The 16005-nt window shown below is 43.7% G+C and overlaps 1 protein-coding gene across 1 annotated transcript in view; it reads left to right on the top strand.

The window, feature by feature from the left end:
• Positions 1–16005, top strand: part of si:dkey-250d21.1 (uncharacterized) — a 38154-nt gene that overhangs the window by 13489 nt on the left and 8660 nt on the right. Inside the window, exons 2-7 of the mRNA XM_056285330.1 lie at positions 6489–6609; positions 7070–7177; positions 7301–7337; positions 10377–12190; positions 12371–12401; positions 12953–14733. Coding sequence (XP_056141305.1) covers positions 6489–6609; positions 7070–7177; positions 7301–7337; positions 10377–12190; positions 12371–12401; positions 12953–14733 — 3892 coding nt within the window. The remainder of the gene's footprint in view (positions 1–6488; positions 6610–7069; positions 7178–7300; positions 7338–10376; positions 12191–12370; positions 12402–12952; positions 14734–16005) is intronic.

The following is a 16005-nucleotide window of genomic DNA, read 5'->3' as shown; positions in this document are numbered from 1 at the left end:
ACAATTTAAAAACGCCGCTGCCCAACGCCTGTAAATACTGCAGCGCCTCGGTTGTAGTCATGGTGCGTCTGAAATGGCGGCCGCTGTACCCAGACATGTTGGAAATATGACGTGCAAATTATGTGCAGTCATTCTGACCGCTCATGGTCGTTTTAGGTAGATCATATCATAACTTCTTGTGTGCAATTGATCTAAAACTAATTTTAATGGAAAATATGCTATTTTAGGAGCGTTCAGGGAGCGGCAGGTCGGTATCTTTTGACCCCCACAAAGTTATTAAACTGTGAAAATCCAGAACGGTCAAAATGACCGCCTTGGTCTTTCTAGTAGTTTTTAACGTTTTAAAGTAAAGTAATTGTGTTATACAAGAAAATATAGCACAAAATGTTAGCTCTTTTGCACTTGCATTATGTTTGAATATGCGCCTTTAAAATGCCAAAATGTTGGGTCTAATTCTTAAAATAAATGAAAAATAGAGAACTGTAATGGTGTTTTGTGTCTTGCTTACCAAGGCATCCACTGTATTGTAATGAACCGAAATCGCGAGCCCTGAATTATGAGACGTATCGAACCGTGAGATTTGTGAATCGTCCCACCCCTACCAGTCACCGCAAACAACCACAGTTCTCTCCATTCCATTCTGTCAACGGACCCTCATATCCTCATTGATACTGGAAGTTGACCACCTGGAATTCTTATTCTCCCCAATTGCAACCGGCCAATTACCCCACTGTTCTTTCCATTATACTCTTAAAAATGTTCCACACCCCAGCTATCCTCGTTTCATAATGGCCTATATTCCTCCTCAACTTGACAGCAAACCTCGCATGGCTTAAAACATAATTTAATAGTCAAGTCAATTTTATTTGTATAGCCCAATATCACAAATTACAAATTTGCCTCAAGGGGCTTTACAGCAACACAACATCCTGTCCTTAGATGCTCACATCAAATAAGGAACAACTCCCTAAAAAATACCTTTTAACAGGGAGAAAAAATATGAAGAAACCCCAGGGAGAGCAACAGAGGAGGGATCTCTCCCAAGACGGAAAATGTGCAATGGTTGGTGCTAGAATGCATCGTCCGGAGGGAGGTGGGAGGGAAATCCTCTGCATGTCATCGAATGCTCACAGTGGAATCACGGGTTATGTTGCTAGCTAGCGTTGTTTAATGCTAGCTTTATAGTTATTTAGCTGTGTTTTTTACAATCCACATTGACATAGAGTTGGTTATTAAAGGTGCAAGGGCCAAAGGCCCGAGCTGCGTCTAAGGAGTGAGGCCGCAAGCTCAGGACTGGACGAGCTGTGTCTAACGTCAATCTACTGTTTCCTGTTGTTTCTAAACTGAACTAGCCCCTACCCAATCATAAGATTGGTAGATTCCGCTTTGAGCATTTGATGACGTGCAGCGGAGTTCCCTCCCACCTCCCTCCGGACGATGCATTCTAGCACCAACCATGTGCAATGGATGTTGTGTTTACACAATTTACACAATACAACATTGAAAGAGGGTAACAAAATTATAATGGAATTAAATACGGAGCGCAGGATGCCAAGCAGTGTCCAAACACCACCGGAACAGTGCAGGACCCAGGCCACGTGACCAGCATCACCATGTAAGGAAAAAAAATAGTCACACATCTTAGTGAGAGAAGAATATTACACTGAAACAAGATAACACATTTATATGGATTTATAAGATATATAAAAAGAAATGTGATAAGGGGGACGCTGAGCAACATCCAGGTGGCGACCACCGTCACCACGGAGACCTGGGTGGAGGACCGACTGCACATGCACACAAGGGAGACTCACATGACACCATTCACACACAGAAAAAGAGAAAGGAGAAGACATCAGCGAGAGAGAAAAGACGTGAGAGAAGAGAACAGTTTACAACAGTCCTTATTCATTCTACTGGAAAATGGTGGATTGCTCCCTCTGGGTTGGGGATGAGTTGTTGCCTCAAGTGAAGGAGTTCAAGTATCTTGGGGTCTTGTTCACGAGTGAGGGCAGGATGGAGCAGGAGATTGACAGGCAGATTGGTGCAGCATGAGCAGTAATGCAAACGTTGTACTGGACTGTTGTGGTGAAGAGGGAGCTGAGCCGGAAGGCAACGCTCTCAATTTACCCGTCAATCTTCGTTCCAACCCCCACCTATGGTCATGAGCTTTGGGTACTGACCGAAAGGGTGAGCTCGCAAATACAAGCGGCAGAAATGAGTTTCCTCCGTAGGATGTCTGGGCTCAGCTTTAGAGAGAGGGTGAGGAGCTTGGACATCCGGAGGGAGCTTGGAGTAGAGCTGCTGCTCCTTCACGTCAAAAGGAGCCAGTTGAGGTGGTTCAGCCACCTGATTAGGAGGCCTCCTAGGCGCCTTCCTTTGGAGGTTTACTGAGCACGGCCAACTGGGAGGAGACCCCGGGGTAGACCCAGAACTCGCTGGAGGGACTACATGTCCAATCTGGCCTGGGTACGCCTTGGGATCCCCCAGGAGGAGCTGGAGGGCGTTGCTGGTGAGAGGGACATCTGGAGTGCCCTACTTAGCTTGCAGCCACTGCGACCTTACCCCGGAGAAATGGCTGAAGATGAATGAATGAATGAATCTCATCAACCTTATTGCAGAAAAAGTCAAGAAACTCATGGGCCTTGAAGGTGAGCAGCTAATGGATGGCTGCTTTCTAGTAAGTTTAGATAGTGTCAAAGAGAAATCTGGGGTTATGTTTATTAATATTGATGAAGTGAGAGAGATGCGCTGCTTTTGCAGCAGATAAAACACGCTTGTATTTCAATAGACACTCATGCCATGATAGGTAAAAAACCTCAATTTGATTTTCGCCATTTATGTTTCAGTCTCCTGCAGGCCCGCTTAACAGCACATGTCTCATCGTTAAACCAGGTTGTAGGCCCCTTTAGTCACCTAGCTCTGGTAGTGAGAGGTACAACTGAATCAAGGAGACTAGAGAGGGCCACATTTAAGTCACTGGTGAAATTTTCAACAGTCAGTCACTACAGTGAAAGGAGCCAAGAGTTCAGGCAGCTACTGGCCAAATGCAGCTACAGTGGAGGGACCAGTGTGGCGAGTGGCAATTACATCTGTGCCGACATTTACTGAACAGGCCAGTAATGCTTCAAATTTGATGAGAAAATGATCAGACAGCAGATTTGGTTGGCAAGACATTCAGATCAGAAACTGCTATCCTCTTAGATAAAACCAAATCAAGGGTGTTACCACTGCAATGAGTCGACTCTTGAACACACTGAGTGAACCCAAAAGTATCAGCTAGTGCCAGAAAGGCTTTACTTAGAGGATCAGCAGCCTTATTCAGATGAATACTGAAATCACCTCGAATTAGAATCTCATCAGAGTGAGTAACAAGGCCTGAGACAAATTCTCCAAATTCTTCAAGAAATAACGAGTAACAGCCCGGAGGCCGATAGAGTATCACAATTTTGACTGAGCCGAGTATTCATGGCTGAGGGACATGGATCAAGGACAAGAGCCTCAAAAGACTGGAATTTAGATTCAAGTCTAGAAGTCAGATTGAAAATAGATTTATATATTAAAGCAACACCGCTACTTTGTTTATTTTCCTGAGCTACATGGGCATTAGTCAGGTGGGGAAGCTTCATTTAAGGGAAGGAAAACGTTTGGTTTCAGCTATGTTTCACATAACTCAATCATATCTAAACTATGTTCAAGAATTAGATCATTTATTAGTAAGGCTTTGGTAGACAGTGATCTGATATTTATGAAACCCAATTTAAGCATCTTGTGGATGTGATCAGTAGTAGGCAGAACTTTAGAGCTACCAATAGGTGAAATATTAATTGTTATTAGACACCTTGCTGACAATTTTGACAACCAACGCTTTGGGCGATATGTGGTCACATTCTTGATAACTTTAGATGTTTGGTTCTGTAGATTATTAGGTACTTTGTTGCACATTTCACCACTACCAATGGTAGGAATGATTATTGGATTATTGTGATTCACACATTTAGGAGAGGAGAGCTTGGGAGCAATACAGCAGGGTAGGGAGACAGTGTTATATACCAAGCTGTCAGTCTTATAATCTACACTATGAGAAACCCCCTGACTAATCCGCAGTAGAGTTAAACCTAGAAGGTTCTCTAATCACCTGCAATCTGCTGAATGATAAGTCCCTAGTGTCAAACTAAATGTAAACAGCTATCTATATTGCTAGACAAAAGAGCGGCGCCGTCCCCAGTAGGGTGAATGCCGTCTGCTTTCAGCAGGTAAGGGCAGCCCCAGAAAGAAGGCCAGTTATTAACAAAGCCAAATCCCTGCTCATTACAGGGATTGAGGTGAGCCTACTGTACATCTCATTACCCCTCACAGGTAAGGGACCAGAGACAATTAATCAATGCCGACACATCTCTCTGGCAAACTCAAGCGTTCTGACTAGGCTGGCTTTTGTGATCTCTGACCGCTTCATCCTAGCATTATTGGTGCCGACATGAATAACAACGTTGCTGAAAGTAGTGGTGCTGTGTGCCTGGGTTCCCTGACTCGCCCTCCTTGATGCCAGCACCCTAAGATTATCCTCTATGTTGGAGACTGCTAAAAATTCTTCACGGGGAAGCTGGTGGCAGGGATACACAAGTAACGTTCACAACATGACAAACACTTGCCCAGCAGCGGAACATTTCACAAATGTCTGACAAGCCTCTTGAATCCCTCATTTTCCACAGTGCTAATGGGAGGCATATTGTAACGTGCACGGATAAACAGACTCGCTAGCCTTGGCTAACGGGACGGAGCTTTTAGTCGACTGGTTAACATTGTCGGCCGTGGTGCGGGAGAGCTGGGTTCACGTCCCGGCTGCGGCGGTTCCCGGACTGCCCCCCCGAATTCGCTACAGTATCTTATGCGATGCAGTATGCAGCTGCATTTGTGACGTCTTTGTGGGCTTGTTACGATAGTTTGCCGCTAGTTACTAGCTTGGTGCTTGTCGGGTGTCCACTAACAACACTCATTTGGGACTTTAATTTTGTACTTTCTTCATGACTGCTGGGATAGGCTCCAGCACTCCGCGACCCGAATTCGGAGAAGCGGTGTGGATAATGGGTGGATGGGTGTTCTAACGGGTGATATAGCTTCAGATGATAACACCGGTTTGTGGCGTTGCCCGTCTTGGCTGACACTGTCTTCGGCACAGTTTGCAGTGCACGTTGCTGTTTTTTGTTGGGTTGTAAAAAGCCAAAACATCTACGAACTACTGAAGATGAGTGACCTTCCTTGTTGATGATGGCTTCGTCCTGCTTCAGGTTGACCATTGGCACTGCGTTTTCCCAGGTGTTGCTCATGATTATGTTCTACTTCTTCGGTGTCAGTCATTGTCTAGTTCTTCTCTGGCGGATTGTAAACCACTTTAAGGTGTATACCGCCACCTACCGTACAAGAGTGTGTAACATGCCATTTTACCCTATTTCTTAATTTCTACCCATCAACCTTGTGTCACTTAAGAAAGTAAATAGTGCCTTCCTGGTGATTTTAATACCCTCTCCTTCTCTTCCCAGTATCCCCATCAGATTCCACTCCCGTCCCGCCTCTCGGACTTTATCCTGTAACCTCTCTCTTGCCACTTCATACATGTTACGATGTAATATTACATGTTCTGCGTTTTCTTTAACGCCTCAGTTCTCACACTTGACACTGTCTCTTTCCCCCATTATAAACAAAGTGCCATTTAATCCTGTGTGAGCCTATCTTAGTCTTGTTACTTTGATTTCCTCCCTTCTGTCCCTTTCTTTATAGTTCTTTGTTGTGACAAATTTTTGTATTTTGTAATATCCCCTTCAATTCTGGTCTTCCTCCCACCTTTTCTGCCATATCTCCATTCCTTTCCTCTCAATCACTGCTTTTCCTTCTCCTTTTCCAAGCGGAACTGATACTGTTGTTTCCTTTTGCAATGCCGTTTTTGCTAGTTTATCTGCACCTCATTCCCTTTCAGTCCCTCATGTGCTGCTACCCAGCAGAACTGTACATCTGTACCACCTCTGTGTAGTCTTAGCAAATTATGGTACATTTCTCCTCCTCCTCTTCCTTCTTCGTTCGTCCTTCTTCCTTCTTCTTCCTTCTTTTTCTTGCGGGTGGCAACTAGCATTTAAGCTTCATTAGCGCCCCCCTCTCCTGGTGGTTTAATTATATCAAACATTTGTTATATTTCTATCAACAAAACTTATATAGAGATAATCATCATTTTATCGACCAGGCCTGATCATGAATAATAAAATAGTTGTGAAAATAACGGTTTATATAACCTGTTGAATTTGACAAGGTAGGATGTGTAGCCCGGCTGATGCAGCCTTATTCCATTTCTGGCAGTAATGGACTTTTTTTTGTTTTTTTTTGTTTTTTTTTTTTAATACATTTTAGATTAAATGCAATATTGTGATGGTCTTTAACGCCACTGTCTGTTGATATAACTCTTAACACCTTTTTTTTCTTTTTTAACAACTTTGCAGCTGTAAACAATGGTTGAACAACTGTCGTCGCCAAGACTTGGCGTCAAAAGACCCTGAACAGCTGCATAAACTCTACAGACTTTGTGCAAAACACTTTGAGCCATCTCTGATCTCCCATCAGGTAAGAACCAACATTGTGGACGGATATGACAAAAAAGTCCCCTCAGGACTCAAAAGCATTCTGTCATGTTTAGTTAATGCATCACTAATACTGTGAAAACGACCATTTTAAGAGCAAATTACTGCTAGCATGCTAATTTTATAGCTGGTAAAAGTTTGAAAAGGTGGGCGTTTATTGTGTGTACCATCATACAACTGATAATTCTGCAATATATTATAATTAATAGGAATAACAATCAATGTCAAATGTAGCTACATGCTTGTAAATGAACACCTTGTAAACACATAAATGCACACCTTAAAAAGATAATTTTATTGATGTTTTTGTCTAAAAAAAATCATTGGAGTTTTGATCACAATAGATGTATTAGAATGATGAAGTGTTGCGTACGTAAATGTGGCTATGCTAAGTGGTAAATATATTAGAATGACATTAACGGGATATGAATTGTGTTTTTCAGAGCGCTTCCGGTTGTGTCCTGAACAAAGACGCAGTTCCAACAATATTTGACTTTGCAACACCGTCGAACAATCCATCAACTTGTAACAGAAAGCGAGCGAGAGACGCTGTAATTATTCCACTGAATACATACAATTACTTTTTGTAGATAATGACTAGTGAGTATGCGTATTTAATGTTTGTCCATCAATATTTTTTCACTGTTCATTTTTTTTGTTTTTCATTTACTCAGACAGAAGAGGAACTCGCTTCAGCGAAGAAAGCTAAAGGTTGGCTCACTTTTCTACTTCTTTGTAGAATTTTAGAATCCTCATATCACACGAGAGGCTTTAAGCATACCTAAAGACCCATCCCCACAACTGTATTTTCAGTGACCCTGTTTTGTGCGTGCATATTCTAGACCCTAAAGGGAGCAGCTGAAAGTAGTAGTTGTAGATATTCTAGACCAGTGTTTGTCAACTGGTGGGTTGCGACCCAAAAGTGGCTTCCGGGCTCGTTCCTGAATCGGTCGCGGAGTGTGTAGTTAAAAAAAAAAAAACAACAACATATTTTAACTCTAGAAAACCAACCCGTTTGTTCTACATCAGCGCCCAGGCAAACGTGAATATACGCCTACCAGCGGGAGGGCGCTGTTGCAGCAAATGTTTGCAGTCAAAATAATACCTACTACCTATTTTTAATGCATAAGTATTAAACACCATGCTTTTAAGCTGTCATCCATCAATCCTGTTGTTTTGGGGGTTTCTTTTTCAAACACAACCAAATCAGTTTCAACGCTTGTATGTTGTAGAAAACAGGTTTGTATGATCATTTATCAGCCAACAGACGCTCGTGCCCTTCCTCTCTGATAGTCGAAATGGAAAAAACTCAGGATTTCTTGTTTCTCTGAAAAATCTCCCCACCAGAAGCTCTCAATATTCAGGTTTCTGCCACTATATATTCCACGATCATATCCAACGAAAGCTTTTAGTTCATTCATAGACAGTCATAGACGCTGTACGCCTCAGCAGCAGCACAGTCCCTGATGTGTGTCAGCATGTCCATGTCAAATAAACAAAGAACGTTGTCGAGCTTACTGCATATTTTTGCTTTGGCATAATCAGTTGGAGTTGTCTCTGTGTGAACAGTATGCGAATGCAGTCTACCTGGTGGTCCCGCACTGACTGTCTGTCCAACCCAAATCATGCCATCTCCTGCTGTCTCATCTCACGCCGCTGATCCATCAGAATCTAGTTGCAGAGCGAGGACCTCTTGTGGATACATTAATTTGGTTATAGCCACGAAGAAGTGTTATTCAACATTGTTTAATCCCAAGTGTGTCCCCTGCTTATCGGAGGCGAGGGCATAGCGTTTTGCCTCCTCGTAATTCCGCCCACAATTATGCAAACAATCTTTGGCATCATCGTCATCACACTATTGTTCTGGGGCATGTCAATCATAATTTGCATGACGCCAGTTTTGGTGGCTGGTGATTTTGACCCGTGGTACTCAGTTAGAATGAGGAAGCCATTCAGCTCTTCAGTAGCGTATTGTAGGAGGAGATCAGACGCATTCACACTTGGGTGCTGGTGCACATTCACGTATTGTCTGGCTGACATGGTTGTCAAGTCAAAGTCAGTCTATCCTAATTTTAAGAACACGTGCATTTAAATCACAAATCGCATTTTTCGTCTTGGAGAAATGTTTTTTTTTGGGGAGGAGGGACTTTTTCCCCCTTTCCCCCCCAGTTGTACTTGGCTAATTACCCCACTCTTCCGAGCCATCCTGGTCTCTGCTCCACCCCCTCTGCCGATCCGGGGAGGGCTGCAGACTACCACATGCCTCCTCCGATACATGTGCAGTCGCCAGCCGCTTCTTTTCACCTGACAGTGAGGAGTTTTGCCATGGGGACGTAGTGCGTGGGAGGATCGCGCTATTCCCCCCAGTTCCCCCTCCCTCTCGAGCAGATGCCCCATCAACCACGACCGATACCCACATCCGGCTGGCTTCCCACCCACAGACACGGCCAATTGTATCTGTAGGGACACCCGAGCAAGCTGGAGGTAACACAGGGATTTGAACTGACGATCCAGTGTTGGGAGGCAACAGAATAGACCACTATGCTACCCGGACACCCCAGAAATATATATATATATATATTTTAAGGGCCTGCGTACATTAATGTGTGCCTTGGTGCAAGTCAAAACAGAGGAACAGGTTGAACACTGAGCATGATCGATCACCGCAGAATTTGAAACTCTTACCAGGAATAAAGCACAACCCCAACTATCTCATTAGCTTCCCCAAATTCCTGTTAAGGGAAAACGGGCCGTTTAGTAGACCTACAGGGGTGCCGCCAGGATTTTGCGCCCCTATAAAGAATATGACTGAGCGCCCTTTGTTTATTTAATTAATCAAATAATTATTTGATTATTTTCCTGACTTCTCTAAACATTAAACCCCTTCCTCTACCTTCATCCCATGCTACCAGCTTGCCCAACAACCCCCTCATCAACAGCTTCTCCAATAAGGGACCCATCTTCTCAGTTTGACAAATTTACATATAAAATGCTCTTAACAAAAAGGAATGTGGTACCACCATAGCCCAGACTGAACCTGTAGGCTCTTTCCTGTGGATCTCTCCTTCCTGTGGATCGCGAATCAGAGGGGTCTTTGACAAGATCTGGCCATATGCCATTGGGTAATCGGGTGGGATAAGAGGAAAAACTAGCGATAAAGTTACATTTAAAAAAAATTTGAGCGCCCCCTCTAGTCTGACGCCCTTAGGATGTTCATAACATTATACCCACTTACGGTACCACTGTAGGTAGGCCTATTTGAAGAGATTATCTATTATGTGTGTAAACACTTATGTTTACACACATAATAGATAATTATGTGTGTAAACTCTTATGCCGTTATGGTGTTCATTTTGTTCATATTCACTGGGATCAGCATCACACAGTTGTGATGTTGATACTCATCAGTTTATTAATCAGGATCAGTTTGTCATTGCGAGAGTAATGTGCTCTGAATGCAAGGATGAAAAGATTTGTTTATTTTGTGTTTATGAAAAGAAAAAGGTCACGGGGACATTGTGTATGTGTGTTTACTAGCCCATTTTTGCTTGGTTTGATTTCAATAAAAGTGGGTCGCGACTTAATGACCATAGGAAAATGTGGGTCCCGAGGCCAGACCAGTTGAGAACCACTGTTCTAGACCATGTTAAAATGTGTGATTGAAGCTTGGTTTGAATATTGATCCTCTGTCCATATTTCTAATTTTCTTTTACCACCTCAACCTCTAATTTCTCACTTTTTCCATGTTAGAAAATTCAGCAACACCGGGTGTGTCTGAGGAGGCAAAAAAAGAGTCTGGAGAGAACAGTGTGACATATGAATCACCACAAGATGACCAAACCCAAGGGGATGCGACAAGCTCCAAAGCTAAAGAGACTCTTAAGATCTACTTCAAGGAAATCCTGGCGCTCATTGGATTCAGCATCAATGGTGCCAGCATCAACACAGATGAGCCAATCGGAGGTGCAAGAGGTCAGCAGACTCTGCATCCTCTATGTGTGGAGAAAATTGATCAGAAAGAAATTCTCCAATTTAGCGAGGATCTCATGCGGGAGGAGATGCAGAACAGCTTGAGGTTGGCACGATTCTTCTCTATTCTTCTACAAGATGTGACGAACATTGAGGGAAAGGAGCAGATTCCAGTTTTTATCAGGTCTGTCACCGTTTCTGGCTTTCCTCAAAAGCACCTCATTGGCTTTCTGCCCTGTGATTTGGATGCTGAGAATCTGTTTTACGTGCTTCTCTCAGAGTTAAGAAATAGGTGGGGGCTGAGGATGGAGCATTGTCGGGGGCTCACCTATCTGGTCACGGGCAGCATGTGTCAGAAAATGCGAGACCTTACCTGCAGGATCCTTCAGGAGTTCCCACAGGTAGTTTTGTCACCTAGTGACCCATATGCCTTTAACATATGGATTATTCGCTGCATGCCCGTGTCCTCCATTCAGAAAGTAGCAGACACTGTTGAGGAGGTGGCCGCGCTACTTAGGAGAACGCCAGAGATTTGCAGTAGATTGGACGGAAAGATTCAGGCGACATATGGTCATGTGAAGGGTGAAGTGGACAGGATCAAGGAGGCCTACCATGGTAATTGGGAGTATGGCACTGATGCCTTTCAGACCATGCTGGATATCCTTGAGCCATTTTTGAACTGTATTAATGAGATGATCTCAAAAGTAGATGAAGATACAGCTGAGCAGTTAGCCAAGCTCAAGCCTGTTTTGAAGAATTTCAATTTCATTGTCACACTTGTAGTTCTGAAGAACACCCTCTGTTGTGTTAGCATACTCAATTCAAGTCTCAGGGGAATAATCAGCATCAGCAGCACCTTGCAGTACACAATTTCCAATGCCTTAAAGTTGGTAAACAAATATCAGCAGGAGATTGCAATATTCCACAGGAAATGGTTTTCAGATGCAGTGGGCCGAGCAAAGAAGCTTGGAGTTGAGGTGACAAAGCCAGAAACTTTATCAGGGACAGACCAAGACACCACAACTGAAACGCCACTGGATGACTTTTACAGAGAAGCTCTGAGTCGGCCTATTTTGCAGTATCTAACAGCAGAAGTGAAGAGAGTGTTCAGCACTGAAATGGTGAGAATTCTCCGATGGCTGTCATTGGTGCCATCTTACATGGCCGACCACAATTTCAGTATCCGCAGGGATAAAGTGGCAGATGCCAACCTGAACAACCTTGCCAGGCCTGACACATTTTATGAAGAGCTTGGCTGCTGGGAAGTGAAGTGGAGGCATGCAAGCAAGCGCAGAATCCTGCCAACCACAGTTTTTGCAACGCTAAAGATTCCAGATATTGGATTTTATCCAAACGTGCAAAGCCTTCTGAGGGTTTTGGGTACTGTTCCGTGTGTGAATGCAGAGGCAGATGTGTATGGGCAGTATAATATGGTGCTGGAGCGATGCCATTCCTACCTCAGGGCCACACCAGAGGACCAGAGACAATGCAACATGGCTTTTGTGTTTGTCAACCAAGATGTTCACTTCAGTGTTGAACAAATGGTGGAGTCCTATGTGCAAAAGCATCCTGACATATTGGAATTGCTCCAAACAGTGAGTATATTTTGGTAGCGAAGTGGGATCATACTGGAGTTTCTTGTCTCATATTATGCTTGTTATTTGCATGTGTATATCATATTGAATCCCATGAATTTACATGCAGTTTCAAATGATTCAGTTGTCCTTGTTTTTTTTTTTGTTTGTTTGTTTTTTTTTTTTTTGCTTTTTCCATAGGATGATCAGCTAAAGGAGAAGCATCCTCAAGGTGAGAAACTTGTTTTTACTACACAAGTGTCAGCCTTTTGTGCAATTTCATTTTAAGTTTTCAATTTGGCACAGCTCTTAATCAAAATGTTTGTTAATGTTGGGTACTAACTAAATGTTGAATTGGTAAGGCTTAAGCAAGGTGTTTCATTTATTTTTTTGTACCCTGAAAACATCTATAGATGTAATGGATTACAACTTTAGTCCCTATTGTATAATTTTGTTACGATTCAATATATCGTGTAAGAAAGGCGACATATTGCGATTTCATAGCCCTGTGTTCTTTGTGCTTATGCTACTTCCTGTCTCAGTTTATGTTGTTGGGTTGGAGTGGAAGAGTCAAATGGCTGAAGATAGATTACAACACTGTTATCTAGCGGTCGTGGGGTTACAACACAAAATGTTTGTCACAAACCTTTACATGTAAACAATTAAAAATTGATATAGTGGCTTTGAGAATCGATACAGTATCACAAGAAATAATATCACAATACTTGAGTGTATCAATATTTTCTAACACCCCTAAAGATTATTCTCATCTCTACCTTTCAGTGGCGAACTCAGAGAATGATGGAAGTCACACTGAAAAGGACAATGAAGAAGAAGTGCAACTCATGACCATAGAGATGGAGGCTGAGAAGCTTGTGGAATTGAAGTGTGCAGAGACTGATAAAGAAGCTCTCAAATCTGCTTTGCGGGCTGCAGTGACTACTGCAAGCAACAGCTGTCGTGGGTCAGCTGGTGAAGTTTCTGCTGAACATGAAGGGGAGGTTGAGTATGTGTCCAAGTCTGAGATGAAAGAAGTTCTCACTGTGTGTGAGGATGCAGTCAGAGAGGGAATTCTCATGGAAGTAGGGAGTTCATTCTTCTCCTTGTTTATTGATTGTGTCGTGAAATTGGGGGACAAAGACCATCTTCCTCTCTTTCTGAGGTTTGTGGATAGTTTCGACGTCATGCGAATGGAGTTGATGGGATTTCTTGACGCGAATCTTGACTGTGATGCCATGTTACAACGCCTATTAGAAATAGTCACAGAGGAGTGGCGTCTGGATTTGAAATATTGCAGAGGTCAAGCCTACTTAGGCTCTGGCGAAGTGTCCTACAAGCTTAAAGCCTTTGCTTGCAAAGTCCAAGAAAAATACCCTCTTGCTATAAGCACTCACTGCTCTTGTTACTCCTTCAACACGTGGTGGTCAAAATCCATTCCAGTGCCTGCCATTAAAGCAGCTTTAGATACTTTTGAAGAGGTTTTGATGTTTTTTGGCAGCAGTACCATTCTTGAAAAACAGCTAGACCATGTCATTGCTTTTGGTCTCAGAGAGAGCTATGAGAAAGTCCAGGAGTTACAAGGAAAGTTCTGTGTCCTTTGGCAAGAAAAGCACGATTCTTATGAGGTCTTTGTGCAGATGCTAGAGCCCTTAGTTGAATGTTTAGAGAAAATCAAAAACAACCCACAGAGATGGAAAGCTCTTGTGTCTGAACAAGCTGGGACACTTCTTTGCAAGATAATGGACTTTGATTTCATCATGGCTATGGTAGTCTTGAAGAACACGTCCTCTTTCACTAGAGAGCTGAGCGCAGGGCTTCAAAAGGACCACTTCAGTGCCGCTTCCCAGCTTTGCCAAATCAGTGGTATTGTGGCCACGCTGAACCGAGTGAAAACGAATATGAAGGTGTTTCATCAGAATTGGTTCGATGAAGCCAGTGCTATGGCACAGAGTCTAAGAGTGCAGATTGAAGTGCCTGAAAACTCATCTTTGCCAAGAGACAGCATGATAAAGCCAGTTGGTTATTACAAAGATGGTTTGAGTGTTCCCCTCATGGATAACCTCATCAACGCTGTTAAGGATCATTTTTCAGATGACCACAAGGAAGCTCTCAACTTCCTCTCCCTGATTCCATGCTCTGTAACTGTGAGTTACATGTTTGAGAGCTTGAAGTCAAAGCCTCCTCTCTATAGCAGTGATCTTCCTGACGCTGACAACTTTTTCACAGAGCTGTGTTGCTGGAGAGTGACATGGAAGACCAAAGTTGCATCAGTGACGATCCCAGACTCTATATTTCAAACCTTGCGTCTGCCAGTCATGCAGTACTTTGGAAACATCAACACACTACTGAGGGTTATGTCCGTGTTACCCAGCACAGCACTTGAGGACTGTGGGGTGGTAATACGTCACAAAATGTTCCAAGAGTACCTGAGAAAGACGCGTCCGAAAGACAGGTCTCCATGCTTGGCCATGCTGCATGTGGGCACGGACTTCAATAGAGATCTCGACCGCATGGTGGCCCAGTGTCTGAAGATCACTCCTCAAGCCTTAGAGGGTATCTGTTTGGTAAGCATTTCTTCATCATTAATGTGGTGCTGTTTTTTAAGTCAGCGTGTGTGACTCTGTCTGTCTAGCCTTCCGTTTGTCCTTAAAAAAAAAAAATCACCCATTCAGTCCATCCATACGTTTTGCTAAGAGGAGTAAGAAATGGAAGGAATGTATAACAGGTGAGGTTATCTGCACACAGGAGTTAGCGCTCCCATGTTAAATTAAGGGAAAGTTTGCAGATTTTCAACATCATCTCCGTCTATCTTCCACGGGGATAGCACATGAAAAAGGCCTACAGTTGTTCCCGACTGTTTATGCATCTCAGGGGTGGCAGTGAAACTTGAGTTTCTCTCCAGCCTCCAAGTGACGTATTGTGAAATAATTTGGTGGCTGAAAAAAACCACAGCCTAGCAGGGTTTCCGATACTCTAATCTACTCTAAAGATGCTGTTCAAAAAACACATCCTCATTCTCTCTGTGAGCTACATTTCCAATGGCGGAAACAACGTCCCGCAATATTAGTGCAGAGGATTTTATGGACAATGACGCCGAAGCTTGTGTGCAATGCATTCTGGTATGTGTAGGCACTGTGGGAAAGCCTGAGCAGGATGTCGTTTTTTTTCGTAAATTATGTGCGCAGGACTTTATTGCTTCAATCGACTACATTACTCATCAGTACTGGTTGCACGTACACAAAGCCATCTGTGAAATGTCCCTTTAAATTAAACAACAGGGTACAGTCAGACCAGTAGAGTCTTCATCAGGCAAAAGCCTGTCTTACAGAGACCATAATGGTCAAAAGGTTACTTAATAAAACGAGAGTTCCTTTTTTAGAGGGGGGGATTTCTTTCCCTCTTTTTCTCCCCAATTGTATCGGTCTAATTACCCCACTCTTCCGAGCCGTCCCGGTCACTGCTCCGCCCCGCTGCCGATCCGGGGGAGGGCTGCAGACTACCACATGCCTCCTCCGATACATGTGGAGTCGCCAGCCGCTTCTTTTCACCTGACAGTGAGGAGTTTCGCCAGGGGGACGTAGCACGTTGGAGGATCACGCTATTCCCCCCACTTCCCCCTCCCTGTCCCAACAGGTGCCCCGACCAACCAGAGGAGGCACTAGTGTAGCGACCAGGACACACACCCACATCCGATTTCCCACCCGCAGACACGGCCAGTTGTGTCTGTAGGGACGCCCGACCAAGCCGGAGGTAACACGGGGATTCAAACTGGAGATTTCCGTGTTGGTAGGCAACGGAATAGACCGCCACGCTACCCACACACCCATAAAACAAGA

This window comes from Lampris incognitus, chromosome 8 (assembly GCF_029633865.1).
Source record: "Lampris incognitus isolate fLamInc1 chromosome 8, fLamInc1.hap2, whole genome shotgun sequence".
In the NCBI taxonomy this organism is placed as follows: Eukaryota; Metazoa; Chordata; class Actinopteri; order Lampriformes; family Lampridae; genus Lampris; species Lampris incognitus.
This window is presented reverse-complemented; position numbering and strand designations above follow the sequence as displayed.